This window comes from Carassius gibelio, chromosome A3 (genome assembly GCF_023724105.1).
Source record: "Carassius gibelio isolate Cgi1373 ecotype wild population from Czech Republic chromosome A3, carGib1.2-hapl.c, whole genome shotgun sequence".
NCBI classification, from domain to species: Eukaryota; Metazoa; Chordata; class Actinopteri; order Cypriniformes; family Cyprinidae; genus Carassius; species Carassius gibelio.
Window position 1 is genome coordinate 30,822,323 of NC_068373.1, and position 16,493 is coordinate 30,838,815.

At 36.6% G+C, this 16,493-nt stretch overlaps 1 protein-coding gene across 3 annotated transcripts in view; it reads left to right on the plus strand.

Annotated features, from left to right (window-relative positions):
- LOC127942434 (uncharacterized) overlaps window positions 1-16,493 on the plus strand; it is a 91,916-nt gene that overhangs the window by 30,375 nt on the left and 45,048 nt on the right. The window contains exons 13-14 of one of the 3 annotated variants that reach the window (XM_052538151.1): window positions 7,549-8,121; window positions 9,750-10,186. In XM_052538151.1, coding sequence (XP_052394111.1) covers window positions 7,549-8,121; window positions 9,750-10,186 — 1,010 coding nt within the window. Of the gene's footprint in view, window positions 1-7,548; window positions 8,122-9,749; window positions 12,291-16,493 lie in introns of those variants that run through there. The other 2 variants (XM_052538135.1, XM_052538143.1) reach the window with 2 other exon arrangements.

Here is a 16,493-nt window from a genome sequence, read left to right on the forward strand (position 1 = left end):
CGGAAGGGCTAAACGCTGTCATATATCACAACTATGCAGTGTTTTCAACCTCATAATGTTCATTTTAGATTTCAGACATTTAAATACACATAAGCACTGGTAAAACAACAGCCTAAATTTGGAGTTTGTAAAATACACACTGATGTCTGTGGAAGCAAGTGCGCGTTGGTTGGCGCTGAACCAGAGACGGACGAGCTCAGCGCTAGAGCTTAAGATCTTTGCCCGAACCCGACGGGACCCGACGGATTCGGGCTTAATTTATATCATCTTACGCGGGCTCGGGTCGGGCTCTGGCTTGCGCTCCGGTTTGCGAGGTAAACGAGCGGTCATGTGATGTGTTTCGATTAGCGCGAGAAAGATGCGAAAATGGATGCTGAGTAGGTGTAACGGAGGCTTGCCTCTGGCGATTATGTTTTGGTTGCACCAGCAACTAAAGCAAAGTCTGAGGTGTGGAAAGGTTTTGACCATGTTTATAATTAGAATGATGAGTGAATAATGACGCATAATCAGTGAGCGCAGGAGCTCGCTGAAACCATCTACAGTGGATTCAATAATTTTCCAAAAACATGTAGGCTTAGCCTAAGCGCTGTGAGTAATAAAGTTTTTTTTTAAAATGAAAACTAAATATTCATCGTGTCTTAAATGCATAATGTGGACATGCTAATGTTGGCATATTCTTTTATTAAATGACAGTTGCTAGTGGCGAGGCAAATCCGGAGCCTTTATCTAAATTTCGTTATTGCCAAATACAAATCTTAATATAAAATGTATCTTAATTCAATTTGTCAAAAAAGACTCGTTTTTATTTGTGCGTTGGTCTATTTATAGGCTAAAGGAGCTTATTTATTTAGAGTGCTGAGATGTTATGTCACAGAGGACTTATTTTATTTCTTTATTCCAACTTCCAAGTGGTCTAGTCTACGTTAGTTATTAATAAATTATGTTAAAACATGAATGACTCATTCTTGACAAAAGGCAAAAGAGCTGTGTGCGTGCATACATTTGAGTCGGGCTGTAAACGGGTTCCGGCTTTTAAAAAGCTGTCAATCAAAATGTAGGCTTGTCGGGCTCGGGCCGAAACCTGTCGGGCCTAACTTTTGAAGCCCGATTACAGCTCTACTCATCGCTGTTATATCACAACTATGCAGTGTTTTTAACCTCATAATGTTTATTTTAGATTTCATACATTTAAATAGGCTACACATAAGCACTGGTAAAACAATAGCCTACATTTGGAGTCTGTGAAAGCGGCAAAAACAATCTATTCATATATAATTGCCGACGTGTGTTTTCATATCAGATAAACACAGAGGAAGTAGGCTAACTATAAAGTTTACTCTATTGTTATAAAGATTTTTAAACGACCAAACACACTCACTTACACATATTTGAGAATCGGAATATAGGATAGTTGATGACATGGTAAGTAAGTTTGTGAAAATTTCGAATAAAAAAGGAAAAACGAAGCCGAAAAGAAGCCCTAACGATAGCCTACATCTGTTATACAGTGTTATTATTGTGACTGCGGTGTTTCACGTGACAAATATTACGCGTTGCCATGGAAACATTAAGGAGGAACGTTTAAAATAACTGTCGCCTTGAAAAATCTTACTCTCTGGAGTCAGAATATTTTAAACTTAAGTGTGAAAGGGTTAATTATTCATAATAAATGACGCTGGCTTATTTTTTTGTCGACTGTGTGATTTCCTGATGTGGGTATTAAGTCACATGGAAAATACAGTTGTTTAAATTTAAAGAAAGGGGCGTGGTTTTATCCAACCCCGCGCCATTCGGTGTCCGTCGAGCAAATATCTGAACGTGTGATATTATCAACAATTCAGTTTCAGCTAAAATGTGAATTATCATTAATATGATCTAAGTGATCTAGGTGATCTAACTGCAAAATTCAAAGAGAAAGAATGGCATGAAAGGTTACTAAGGAGATTCAGTGCCAAATCAAGGAGACTGCAGCTCTTCTTAAAAGGTATAGGACATGATCTATCATCATTACACTGTTTAAAATTTGCTAGTCTCTGGTTACCTGCAGTTGCATATGGAGTGTTTTAGGGAGCGATTTATTTAAAAATCTGCCGTTGCAAAGCGAGATCTCAGTGTGTATTAATCATTAATGGTGTAATAAAGCTAAGCCCCCTTAACAATTTCACATGCCCCCTCAGTCATTTCATCCTGTAGCCGGGCCTGGCCTTGTTTGTAAAACAAGCATCTTCGAAATGCAGGGAACAAACAAAAACACTTGCACAACTCCGTTGATGCTGTGTAAAAATAAACTCCGTCCACTGGTCCCTTAATGTTTTTTTTTTTTTTTTTTTTTTGGTAATCTGTGCAGGGTTGTTTTGCCCTCGCAACCAAAAACACACTTCATTTGTGACATTTCGCGACGCTCTCGCTCTGATCAGTGAATGTCTCTGCTCTCAGTGCTCTGCTATACGGGAGCGCGCGCTCTTCCGGCAGAAGTGCCCTTAGGACCCATATAAGGAAATTCCGCTCCATCTAACGTCACACAGAGCCATACTCGAAAAAAAGTTTGAACTGAGTATTTTTTGAACAGAAATACTCCTTAAAACTTAATTTTTGAAACTTTGTCCATGTTTAGAATGGGAATCCAACTCTTTAACAGTGTAAAAAACTCAGTATGCATGAAATAGCATTTCACCCCCCCCTTTAAGGATTATTTCGCCACAATTTTTTTTTTTTTTAATGATGTCATCATTTATTTACCTGGCTGCTGGTCTCTGTGCATGAATATGTGTTCATGAGAATCTATTAGCAAAGCAATTCAATCCAACTCAACTAGGAAAAGCACACAAGTTGTGAAAAATGAAGATTAATAAAAACAAAGCATGAAATACAACATATGTGCCTTTTTTCTCTGAGGTAAATACATCTGCTGTGCTCATTGCAACAGGAAGTTATCACGTTAATCTGTCAGCTGTCATTTTGACAGTCATAACAACCGAAGCTCTGGTCAGGAATCAGTGAAAAAGATTCAACTCAGTGAAGAAAGTACACAGTTTTTTCACAACTTTTGTGCAATTCAGAGTGAACTAAACTAATAGTGTCTCATGAACACACAGTCATGTACAGAGACCAACAATCTAGTCAGGATGTTTGTTAAATAATATGAAAAAGTTCAGTATGTTTCTGATTCTTTCTACGATTCCTGAATTCCATGCTGATCTCACTGCGCTGAGGGCTATATCAAAATGTATGCGCATAAATGGGACAGCACATAAATAAATGACAGTACCAGAAATATCATGTCTAATCTGTAGTTCATGCTACCCATGTGTCATACTCCAAGTCTTGTGAGGAAACAAATTCACTTTGAAGGGTGAACAATTTAACTCATGCATTATAGAGGATTTAAGTATATTGAAAAGTTATTTTCAAATATATACAAATGAATATATATATTAATTTGTAATTTAATCTGTGAGAAATGTTTCAGATCGTCTAGGCACGCACATCATACAAATACCATTAACGTTACTAAATAATATTATTTTATGAAATAACGTACATATAGTAAATGAAGTAAAACACTTACTTTCCGTGTTTTCCTTGTTAAAACCAACTTCCCCGTCTGCTCCGCTTTGTGAGTGAAAGAAAATATCTCTCTGGGGAAAGTGTAGGAGCGCACAACATATTAATGTCACAATAAATCAATATGCTGTTATAAAATAGATATTTTAAATGAGGTAAAATGCTTACTTATGGTCTTTTCTGCGTCTGCACCATCGTGGTGTGCTGCACAGCAGTTCAAATCTGTGAGGAACCGTTAGGCTCGTTTAGGCGCGCAGAGCATTTAAATATCACCATAAAGTAATATCATCTTGTAAAATACATGTAAATGAGGTAAATCACTTACTTATGGTGTTTTCCTTTGATAAAAAACTAATTCCCCATCGCGAGTTGAAGAAAATATCTCTCTTGAGAAAAAGTAAAGCACATAAATATCGCTAAAAACCAATATGATGTTATTAAACACATTTTAAATGAGATAAAAACACTTACTTTTTAGATTTCCCATATAGAAATTAAAAGACGTCCTCGTCTGTTCCGCATCGTGAGTGAAAGGAAATGTCCTTGAGAAAAGTTTATGCCCACACAGCAAATAAATGTCATTATAAAAAAATATATTACAAACCCCATTTTATGAGTAAGGTTATACACTTTATTTCGCCGTATTCCGTCCTCATACGAGCCGCGTCGTGAGCAAAGAAAATGGTGTCTGTGAAAAGTATTTCAGATGGGTCAGGCGCGTGCACACGAGCAAATGTCCTGGATGTGACTATTAACACTCAAAGGTAACTCTGAGTATTTACACCGGCCAGAGGGGGCTGTTTACACTAGCTAAAATTCAACACCACAACTTTAACACTTTACTCTAAAAGTCCCCAACACTAGGATTTCAACACTGGATAATTTGCTATGATGAAAAAAAAAAAAATCTTCCTCTGTACCTCCAATCATTAAAATATTGTACAGCACCTCTTCAAGTTTTCATCAATTTTACGTTAACATCAGGGGCACAACAATAAAATCCGGAAATCACAAATTTACCTGTGACACCATGTAAAATAATTTGCGATTTCATATTTTGTTTTTGACCCTATGAACCGTTGGACACGCCTTGGCATGAGACGGGAAGCGCCAGGCTGCAGCCAGTCTTGTTAGTAACAGGAAAAACTTGATGATATTGAGTTGTTTGAGCTCAAACACATAATTACAATAAGATAGGCCATTAAAAAGTACAGTTTACTCAGAATTCTTAAGTAATGTAAAGAAATGCCACATGTTTAATTAATACAAACACAATTTGTTTGAGTAGAAACTTCTGATTGGACTTAAAAACACAAGTACAAATATAGCTGCAAGCAGCAATAATGGGGCCAAGCACTACAGAAACAAGCTTCAGACGAACGGCAGGAATGAGTAATTAAGACAGTTTTAAGATTATTTTAGGCAAAATGGCTTGAAAACAATAAACACAACAACTACTAATAGGATTTATTGGCTTATCAAGTGTAACCAATAGGTGGTGCTGTTATCTAAATTAGTTTGGAATGGTCAGTGTGAGGTGACGATGACACATACAAAGTTTGGTGCAAATATGTCAAAGCTTTGCAGAGATACAGCCTCAAATGAATGTTGGCATCATTCCAGCAAATTCGTTGATGCGCTAAATGAGAACCGTTTCGTATATCAACATGAAATCCATAACATTTTGCCAGCATGGTCTGAAAATGATCCACGTCAAATTTGGTGAAAATCTGACTAACGGTCTAGGAGGAGTTCGAAAAAGTAGGTTTTCAACATTAATCAAAATGGCGGACAGGAAGTTCAGCCAAATAAGGAAAACTTTGTATCTATGTTCTCGGCTTGACCCAAGGAATCTATTAAGATCAGCGTCATGTCAATAGCCAGATCTTTTCAAAAGTCATTAGCCTTTATGCAAATTGAGTTATGACTTTTGACCACTAGGTGGCGCTGTTTCAAAATATTTTGAGTACCTTCAGGGGATGGTGTTGTTGGAACATTCTGAGTTTCGGAATATAACACCAATGCATTTGTTAAGTATAGCATTTTATTTCACATAAGTGTATTGAAGTCAATGGGAATTTCATGTTTTGTTCTATTATAGCGCCACTAAGAGGCTCAGTCCCACCATTTTTTTTTATGTGTGCTCAGAGTGAGCCCATACATATGTGTGTCAATTTTGGTGAAAATATCTCAATTCACTTCAGAGTTATAGACATTTTTATGAAAAAGCAAGTAAAAAATGACTGACTCTTGACTTTGATTGAATATTACTACCCCTTACTATCAATATTTTGGCATTTGGGCATTGGTGTATCTATCGACCTATGTTTCCGAACTTCTGATGGTGGTTTCGTCTCGATCAGACAAGCGGTTTCGAAGATATAGCCAAATGTTTTTTAAGCGCTAAATCACAACGCTACACAAACCGTAAGGCGAAACCTAGCATGTTTGGTATCGTAGGACTCGGTAAGGTTTCAGGAGTCCAATTTGATGAGTCTCGTGAAAATAAGTCGACCACACCCAAAGTTATAAGCATTTAAAAAAAGAAGATCACCACTAGGTGGCGCTGTTTCGAAACTTCTCATGCTCCTTCAGGACATTGTGCTGATGACCCATACCATGTTTCGTAACAATCCGTTGATGCATTCTGAAAATACAGCATTTTAGCACAAAATTCAAAATGGCCGAAATGGTAGAGATAGCAGAGAATGCAGAGATACAGCCTTACGACTTTTTTTGTAAGCGCTATGTAAAATTAGTTCGAGCGTTTATCGAAAATGGTTTGACAAATCAATTTGAATTCCATAACTTTTGGTCAGCACTGACTGAAGATTATCTGGTTAAATTTTCGTGTAAATCGGACAAACCGTCTAGGACGAGTTCAAAAAAGTAGGTTTTTCAAAAACATCAAAATGGCGGCCTTATTTCTATGACGGAAAATGACTTGATAGGGTGCAATCGAATCTGCATGAGCTCAGAAATCAGAGGAAAAAAAGAATTTTGTTGATTGGCCTTACGGTTAAAAAGTTATTAACAAAATTAAAGTGAAATTTTGGACAGTTGGTGGCGCTAGAGTGAATATCTTAGACACACCAAAATTGGTGTACTTAATGTTGGCACTGTCCTCTATCAGAATGTCTAACCATAACAACTTTCCCGCATTCGGTTCTATGGGCTGCCATAGACTCCCAGTCGGAAGAATATTAATAATAAGAACGCCAACAAAAACATTAGGGTCCTACGCACCTTCGGTGCTTGGCTCCTAATAAGAAAGGACGTGAAAAAGTTCAGCATACTCAGAATTAACAAGTAATGTCAATAAATTAGAAACATTTAAGTAATATGAACTCAATTTCTTGAGTTGAATTAAAATCTGGGTTTACAGTGCACAGCAGCGGCCAGCAAGTTAGTATTTACATAGAAATTTTAGTTGGTGTCCAGAATGTTACACTTTATATGAAGTGGACAGTCCCTGAGGAGTTACCATGTAAGTACACTGGTATTACAGTGCTGCACCAACTCCAACTTGAGATCCAACTCCTCCCACTTTTACAAATTCCTAAACCTACACAACTCCACCCCCTGGATCCCATTTCCACCCCTGAATCAAATGGTTCAAATTACTCTTATACATATTGTTGTTACAAAATGTATTTATATATGTCCTGTTACACATTTGTACTTACACAAACTATCTTGAGGGTTGTTTCATGTGTGTAGTTACAGAAATATTACAGCTATAGATACTATGTATCAATGTATACTTACACTGTGGTTACATATTATGTACACATCTAGTTACTTTGTAAGTAAACAGGTATTAGAGACACTTAATATAAAGTGGGACCTATCATGGTAATATAACTGTAAAGGTGAAGATGAAAATTTTAAAGGCATCCAATGAAAAACAAAAAGAAGAGATTAGAGGGAATATTATATATCAAACAAATATGCTGTCTCACAGTATTTATTACTTAATTTTAGGTCACACATCAGAAATGGAACCGAATGCACATTTAAACCTGATTTTACTGGGGACAGCAAAAGCTGGAAAGAGTGCGTCAGGAAACACAATACTGGGACGAAAAGCTTTTGTGACAAAAGGCAAACGACATGTTGCTGTTGTATCCGAGACCGTCTTTGGGATTCCAGTCACTGTTTATGACACACCAAGATTATGTGAGAGTCAGATCAACGAGAATCAGATGCCACTCCAATATAAGAGTATTTTCCAGAAGTGTGAATCTGGTCCCTGTGTGTTTCTGCTGGTCATCAAAGCCGACAGATTCACTGCAGAAGACAGAAGAACTGTGGAGAAGATTGAGAGATTTTTGGGACCAAACCGCTTGAATAAAACCTGGATTCTCTTCACCAGAGGAGACAAACTGGATAAAGGAAACACAACAATAAAAGAATTTCTTGAGAGAAATGAAGCATTGGAGACACTTGAGAAGTATGATCAGAGATACCATGTGTTCAATAACATGAAGAAAGGACCAAGTGACCAGGTTAAGCTGCTGCTTGCTAAAATTATCCAAACATCATGTCTGGTAAATGGTGAGTGTTGTTAAAAATCTAATTTGAATGTAATATTGTATATATATATATACAGTACAGACCAAAAGTTTGGAAACATTACTATTTTTAATGTTTTTGAAAGAAGTTTCTTCTGCTCATCAAGCCTGCATTTATTTGATCTTAAATACAGAAAAAAAATGTAATATTGTGATATATTATTACAATTTAAAATAATTGTTTTTAAATTTATTATACTTTAAATTATCATTTATTTCTGTGATGCAAAGCTGAATTTTTAGGATCATTATCACATGATCCTTTAGAAATCATTGTGATATGATGATTCATTATCAAAGTTGGAAACAGTTCTGCTGCTTAATATTTTTTCAGAACATGTGATACTTTTTTAGGATACTTTGATGAAAAAAAAAAAAAAACTATGTTTTTAAAATCTAAATATTTAGTAATAACAATATTTTTTTCTTTCTTATTTTTAAATAAAAATAATACTTTTATTCAGCAAGGATGTGTTAAATTGATAAAAACTGATAGTAAAGAAAATATATTGTTATAATATATATTATTAGAATGGTTATTTTATTTTATTTTTAACCTTTTATTCATCAAATATATTAGACAGCAGAACTGTTTCCAACACTCATAATAAATCAGAATATTAGAATGATTTCTAAATGATCATGTCACACTGAAGGTTGGAGTAATGATCCTGAAAATTCAGCTTTGCATCACAGGAATAATGTTTTTTTTTAAGTATATTCAAATAGAAAACTATTATTTTAAATTGTAATAATATTTCATAATATTACTGTTTTTTTACGTATTTTTGATCAAATAAATGCAGGCTTGAAAAACATTAAAAAACATTAAAAATAGTAATGTTTCCAAACTTTTATATATATATATATATATATATATATATATATATATATATATATATATATATATATATATATACTAGTTAATAGCAAAATTCTAGTCATGTGTTCTTTAGTGATGTCACATCACTGGTACTCTGAAACGTGTGGACGGGACTGTGCGCAAGACAGCTGAAGATATTTTAAATAAAATCTGAGAAGTTTCTGTCCCTCCATTTACAGCCTAAGCAACTTTCACTTCGAAGGCCCAGAAATTTAGCGAAAACATCATGAATGTAGTCCTTCTTACTCCAGTGGTTTAGCTGTAATTTTGTGAAGCTCTTGTGAATGTGCATTGGAAAATGAAACAGAAGTGAAGATAATGTTGAATATATTTTTGTTTGTTTTGTTTTTACCACACAAAAAGCATTCCCGTCGCTTCAGAAAATGACAGTTGAGCCATGCAATGGAGTAACTTGCACTACTTCCATGGTGTTTTTAATATCTTTATGGGCCTTTGAAGTTAATTTACTTCTAATATTCATGTTTTCAATAAAGTGTTGTCATTTTAGATTCGGTAAACTAGCAAATTCACTATTCAAACCAGGTCAACTAACTAAATACAATTAGATTTTTTATCAAAATGGGGAAAATGCTAATATAATTTTAGCTAACATTCAGCTGATTCTCTGATATATCTCAGTGCAAGCTCAGTATACAGCCAACTTACATCCGGTAGTGAACTCATAAGCATCTAAATGACTGCTTACATCTCTTTTGTGTTTAATACAGCATCAGAAGGAGGGATGCTGCCCAGACGGATCACAACAGTCACAACATTCACTCGCGATCTTGATGTCATTAACCGTTCATCTAGAAGGATTGTTCTTCTGGGTAAAACTGGTTGTGGCAAGAGTGCATCTGGAAACACAATACTGGGACAGAAAGTGTTTAAATCTGAGGTTAGCTCAAATTCAGTAACCTGTCAATGTTCAGTCAATCATGCCACTGTTTCAGGTAGATCTGTGTCTGTATTTGATACCCCTGGGTTCTTTGACACACGAGATGAGGTGAACACATATGATCAGGTAAAGAAAGAGATGGCAAGAAGTGTTTATTTGTCCAGTCCTGGACCTCACGCTTTTCTCATTGTTCTGCGTGCAAATGACAGATTCACTGAACATGAGCAGCAGATTCCTCAGATGATTGAGATGATGTTTGGTCAGGAGGTGTTAAAATACTCCATCATTATCTTCACTCATGGAGATCAGCTGAAAGGAAAGTCAATAGAGAGTCTCATTAAGGAGAACAGTCGATTAAGACATCTAGTTCAAGAGTGTGGAGGCAGATTTCACGTCTTCAACAATGAAGATGAGAATAACAGAGAGCAGGTGACAGATCTGCTGCAGAAGATTGACACAATGATAGAGAAGAACGGAGGAGGACACTTTAGTAATCAGATGTATGAATATGCTCTGAGATACAGAAAAGAGGAAGAAAAGAGGAGAAAGATAGAGGAAGAGGAGAGAAAGGTGGAGAATGAAAGAGTCAGAGTTCAGAATATCAGAGCAGAGAATGAAACTCAAGGACTTGAATGGAGAAAACAACAGGACACTGAGAGGGTTAGAAAGGAAAAAGATGAAATGTTACACAGAGCACAAAGTAACCCTGAATTAGAAGAATTTTATAGGCAGTATAACCATAGGTTCAGTTTTTCAGCTTCTATAACTGGTAAGAAACAAACTGGTTTTGGTGCAGTTGTTGGTGGTGTTTTTGGTCAAGCAATTGGAGCTATTGGTGGACCTGCTGGTGCAGCTGTTGGTGCAATTGCTGGTGGAGCTGCTGGTGCAGCTGTTGGTGGGCCTGCTGGTGGAGCTGTTGGTAAAGTTGTTGGTGGAGTTGTTGGTGAAGCTGTTGGTGGAGCTGTTGGTAAATTTTTTCATAGAGTTTTTAATAAGTAACGTGAAATTCTCATGGCCACTGGTGTAGGAGTCCTAAAATCATATTCAGACAAAAATCCTCCACACTTCAACTGGGAAAAGGGCCCAGAGGAATAATTAAAACATATTCTTTAATGAAGGAATCTTTAGGGATGTAAACCACCAATACAATTAAATAGCCAGACTGTCCCCCCAGTATTTGATATTTGTGATGCTGCACATTACGCAGTGCTCGCTTTTTAGGATGACTGAAATTTTAAAAGTTCTCCAGTGTCTTTTCTGCATCTTCTGCAGTGCTGTATCAGTGCTCATCAATGTCAAAATGAGTGAGATGGCCAATCAAATCAAATAAGGCAGGACTTTACACAAAAGATGAGCATGAATTCCAACATGATACTTAGTTTTAATGGTGGAAGAGTGTGTGGTAAGATGTAAGTAGCTAAACATTTTACATTTGACTGTTTTAAGACAAAATGTTTAACGACTGACAGTAAAGCCCAAAGTATAACTCATTTTTGTATGTGTACATTAGCATATGCGTACAGACCAAACACGTAGCCTTTGAAGCAGGGGCAGACTTAACCAATAAGTGAGGTACAGTAAGTGGCCATTTGGGACCCCAATATATTTGGCAAATGCTCCAGTATTTATGTTCTGGAGAACACAAAGTGCTGAGTTCTGCAAGCTTGTGAATCCTCTCATTATAACAGCGTGTAGATACGATGTAAATAACAGATTGATTGATCAGTGAAAACAGCTTCACTGATTAACAGAACATCTTGAGATCTCAGTGAACTGAAGTGAATGACAGCTTTTAGTGACTGTAGTGGGAGCGCTCTTTGCACACTTTCTAGGCTGTATCATCCTGTCTTTCTCAGAACATATATATTAACCTCAGAGAAGAAAGTATTGTTTCATGTCATGATAATATTTGTCTTGATCTTTCAAAACTCGCTTGGGCACTTTTCCTATGTGCACCGGCACAAACTGCTACACACTCATACAAATGCATGAATGCCATGATTGGAGATTTTTGCTTAAAAGTAGATTACATTTTTTTTGACAAACCCTGGTATATGCCTTAAAGGGATAGTTCACCAAAAGATGAAAATTATGTCATTTATAGCTCACCGTCATGTCGTTCCAAACCAGTAAAACCTCCTTTTATCTTCTGAACACAGTTTAAGATATTTTAGATTTAGTCCGAGAGCTCTCAATCCCTCCATTGAAACTGTGTGTATGGCAGGGACGTAGATTACGTGGCGGATGTGTCCCTTCCACTTTTATCATCACGGAAATTCGTCCCCCGCACTTTTTCGGACAAGTGTGTTCGTATAGAAGTTTCAAGAGCTGGTGTGAATAAATATAGATTTAAGCTCAAAGAGACAGGATAGTCTACTATGAAGGTATTTTTGATTCAAATTAACTGAGCACCTGTGGCAGTGCGATTTGTAGTTGTAGAGAAAAGCCACACATGTGTATCAGTAAAGTTGAAGTCACAGAGTGAAATGTTTTTAAGAGTTGCAAACCTGTAGCCTTTTTTTCTCTCCCACAAACACAACACAACAGTTACACCTTCTCAAATTCTTCATTGCAGGTGCACAAATCCTATTCTACAAATCACACATTTAGAAACTCGTACGCTCACATTTTTGAAACAATTGCTGCAGTGAATGTGGTGCAAAACGCATTTACACACCCGCATCAAGAAATGTGCAGTCGTGGAGAAATGTTGAACATCCGCAAATCAGTACGTGAATTCATCAAATGAGAGTTGCACACTTGTAGAATATTTTCTCAGAATGCCTTGTATATTTTTCTAACACAAACACAAAGTACATAACTACAGCTTCTTGAATCTGCTGCAATGAAGCTCAAACACTGTTTTTTCGCTTTCAAGCAACAAGTTTCGCGCTCTCCCTTTTGCACCGAGATATTTGGTTCAAAAGTGATTTGTGCATCTGTAGAGGTAGTGGGCGGGACTGTTTAGAGATTACAGAATTTCAGCCAATCAGAAGAGCTTACTGAGCCAGTAGATATACCCCCCAATAGTGATGTGTCGTTCTTGAACGATTCGTTCATTTTGAACGAATCTTTAATGTGACTCGGGAAGAACGAGTCGTCTCGGGGAGTGATTCGTTCAGTCGCGCATGCGCATTATTCTATGGGTTCTGTTCTAGTAGTAGTAATTCACCTGTCATTCAATGCAGTCTTGAGCCGGAAAGAGAATTGATTAGTTCATAGTTCGAGTCTATCGGGTTTTTGACTCGTTCCTCAATCACGTGACAGCCCAATACGTTAAACCCAATGCAATATGAGCCTTAAAGAGAATTGATTAGTTCATCTCATGAGTCTTCGGGTCGAGTCGTTCCTTAATCACGTGACAGACCCATACGCTAAAACCATAGACACTGACAGTAAAAGAATGCAGATAATTGAATAGTTCATCTTTCGGTTCTTCGGGTTTTTCGTTCTTTTGTACTGTGTGACAACATTGGCTAGAGTAATTAGTTCATTTACAACTTTCCTTACAAAATGGGTGCGTAGTACTTATTTATTATTAGTATTATTTACTCCTACAGTAACATGATGCATTTCTGGTTTCAAATTGTTGTTTTTAATTTCTGTCATGGTGGTACTTTTCCATAACACTGAATGTGGAAATAAAGAGTTGGTTATGTTTAAAATGTTGATCTTTTTTTCTGTCTGTTTGTTTGTTTTGGTTTAGTTGTGCAGCTATTAAATCAGATTGTCTGTGTAAACCCTACTTTTGTAACATATGACACTTTATAAACATTAAAAACACTGTACATACTTTTGAATAGTTGTTTATTGTTTATTACAGAAAAGCTTTGTAACAAAGAGGACAACTATTCCAAAATAAATTAAAATAATAAAAATGTAAATAATTAAAAATGAAATTAAAATTAAAAGATAATAAAGCCACAGGGTCTAATAACCTTAACAAATGAACTTTAAAAGTACAATATAAAAAAAAGAAAAACTAAATATTGCACAACAAGCTATTCCCAAAATAATTTTAAACCATTTGAATAAAAAATAAATGAAAATTAAGAGATACTAAAGCTACGGAGCCTTATAACAATAACAAATTACCTTTTAAAATCACAACAACAAAAATATTGCACAACAAGCTAGTCTTTTTCTAAATAAATAAAAATAAATAAGCTTTAAAATAAATAACACACTGTGGCTATATTTTTAGGACTTGCTTTAAGGCATGTTTACATTATTAAAAAAACAACAAGCTCCCTGACCTTGGATGGGCTGAGTCTGTGAGTTCTTCTATCTGAGATAATCTGCCCAGTTTTAGAAAAAAAAAAAATTCAGATGGCACGGATGTGGCCACAATGCAAAGTCTTGTCTTTGTGACTTCAGAAAGGCTTGTGTATACTGGTGAACATCTCCTCCACCAGGCCAGAGGGTCTGATGTGCGGGGTAAGAGTGGCTCTGCAAGGTTGGCCATCATAGCATCTGAGGTCTTAGAAGAGGTAGCAGAAGGCCTCAAACTTAACCTCTCGTCAAAGTCTTCCCAAAACATGGCTCCTGCATTGGCAGTCGCACCAGGATCTGAAACTCCTCACTCTGAGCTGGGTTAAAACTGTTAAAGCTGAAGTTATCATAACCTTAATGTCTTTAACATTTGTCTTTAACATTAATAATTCAAATTCAAAATGTTATTTGCTTTTAATGTATGTCATTATGTCCTTTTTTGAGCAATCTTCTTATACATATATTACACCAATATGTCAAGTCTGCCTAGGAAAAGCAATTATTATACCAGCAAACTCAAAATTGGAGTAAAAATGAACAAACTAGTCTATAAATACTTTTTATTGTAAGCTTGGATTATTATATTATTATATAGCCTAGTGTTTATTTACCGATAGACAGTCAAGAAGACAAATTAATCAAAATTTTATTTATAACAGGGTTTTATTTATTTATAAAATAATAACAAACCACAGATCCTCAACAAACAGTAACAAAAACACGGTGACAGAAATGTCAGAAATAGCGCATGGGGCTGTCATGTGATTAAGGAACGATTCAAACTCAACCCGAGACCCGAAAGACTCATGAGATGAACTAATCAATTCTCTTTCCGGCTCAAGACCATAGTGCGAACTACGGGGGAGCTAGGGGGAGCTCGGCTCCCCTTAATAAGACATGGGCTCCCCTGAAAACGAGAAATCTGAAATTTTGGGGGGTCTCAAAAAATACTGACAATGTGAATATTTTTAAGTGCAATTTCAGTTTTGTAATGTGATTATGATGGCAAAAATATTATTCATTCATGCATGACGGCGATTAAAACCTAATTAACTTCAATAAAGATTAAAGACGTCACAGCATCAAGGTGTGGGGGTGCTGCGCTGCAAATTCCATGTTAGTATGTCATAGGTTCGTAGAAAAAAATAAACGTTGGAGGCCATTTATCGTGCGCAAAGTCCTTCCATTATGCAGTTATAGCATCATAGCCAGGGCAAAAAGAAAACAAGGTAGTTCAATTAATTTTGGTATTATTAAGAAATTGTGTAGTGATAACGCACGACTGATTCACCTGCTGCAAGCACTGGTAAACCTCAAGCCAAGCCCACTGTGAAAACGCATGAAGCTGAAGAAAAGTAATCTCTGGGATCCTAACCCCTCTTGCTTCGAGTCCTCTCTCGCGTTAAACTGGAACAGCCAGCAGTGGAGAGACTGGAAGAGCCAATATACATGGCTGTGTGTTAAGGATGGAAGCTTGGGGTGTATCACTTTATAACGCGTTGTGTCAGGAGGGGGAAAAAATATGGATAGCTCACAAAGTTATTAGGCCAGACAAAACTCACGGAGGCGATTGACATTTAACAACGACTCGTTTTATTTCTCCAATCGAACTCGGACAATTGTCTGTCCCATGTTCCACCGTCCACAGCGTAACCAAAACAAAACAAACAAGATTAAAACAAAATTATTTCCAAACAGAGATTACCCGTATACATGGGCGATTCGAGTCGCGCGTGTATACATTATCATACAGAGTGCATACCGTTTTACAGGGAGCGCGCAGCTCTTAAAGGGGCCACATTTTTTTCCACTCGTTACAACTTGTAAGGACGCAAAAAACCTTCTTCTGTCTGAAAAGGTACCTGGCACGCACTTGTCTGAGGAGTGGATTAATGATTAATGCTCAGAACCAGTCGCGAAAAATTATATATAAATACAGGGACAGCATTGCACACAAGATGGCCATTGAAGTGGCATTGACTAAGCAAATCTGATAAGCGATTCTGGCAAATAAAGTAATTGAGGTGAATTCTAAATTAACGGAGGAGAGCGCAACATCATTCAAGGCTGTCTTCCTGACCTATCAATTTGTGTCGATAAAGTATAATAGTGCATATTGTAGCTGTTATGTATCTTTGTAAGTCATTATATGTCCTTTTTTGAGGCACTCGTGTCGATAATGTATAATAGTGCATACATTTGTAGCTGTTGTAAGTCCTTATTTGAGGCATGCGCATGTGCACGACCTACCCCCCCCCCCCCAAAAAAAAGAAGTGGGCTCCCCCAAAGGACACGGTATAGT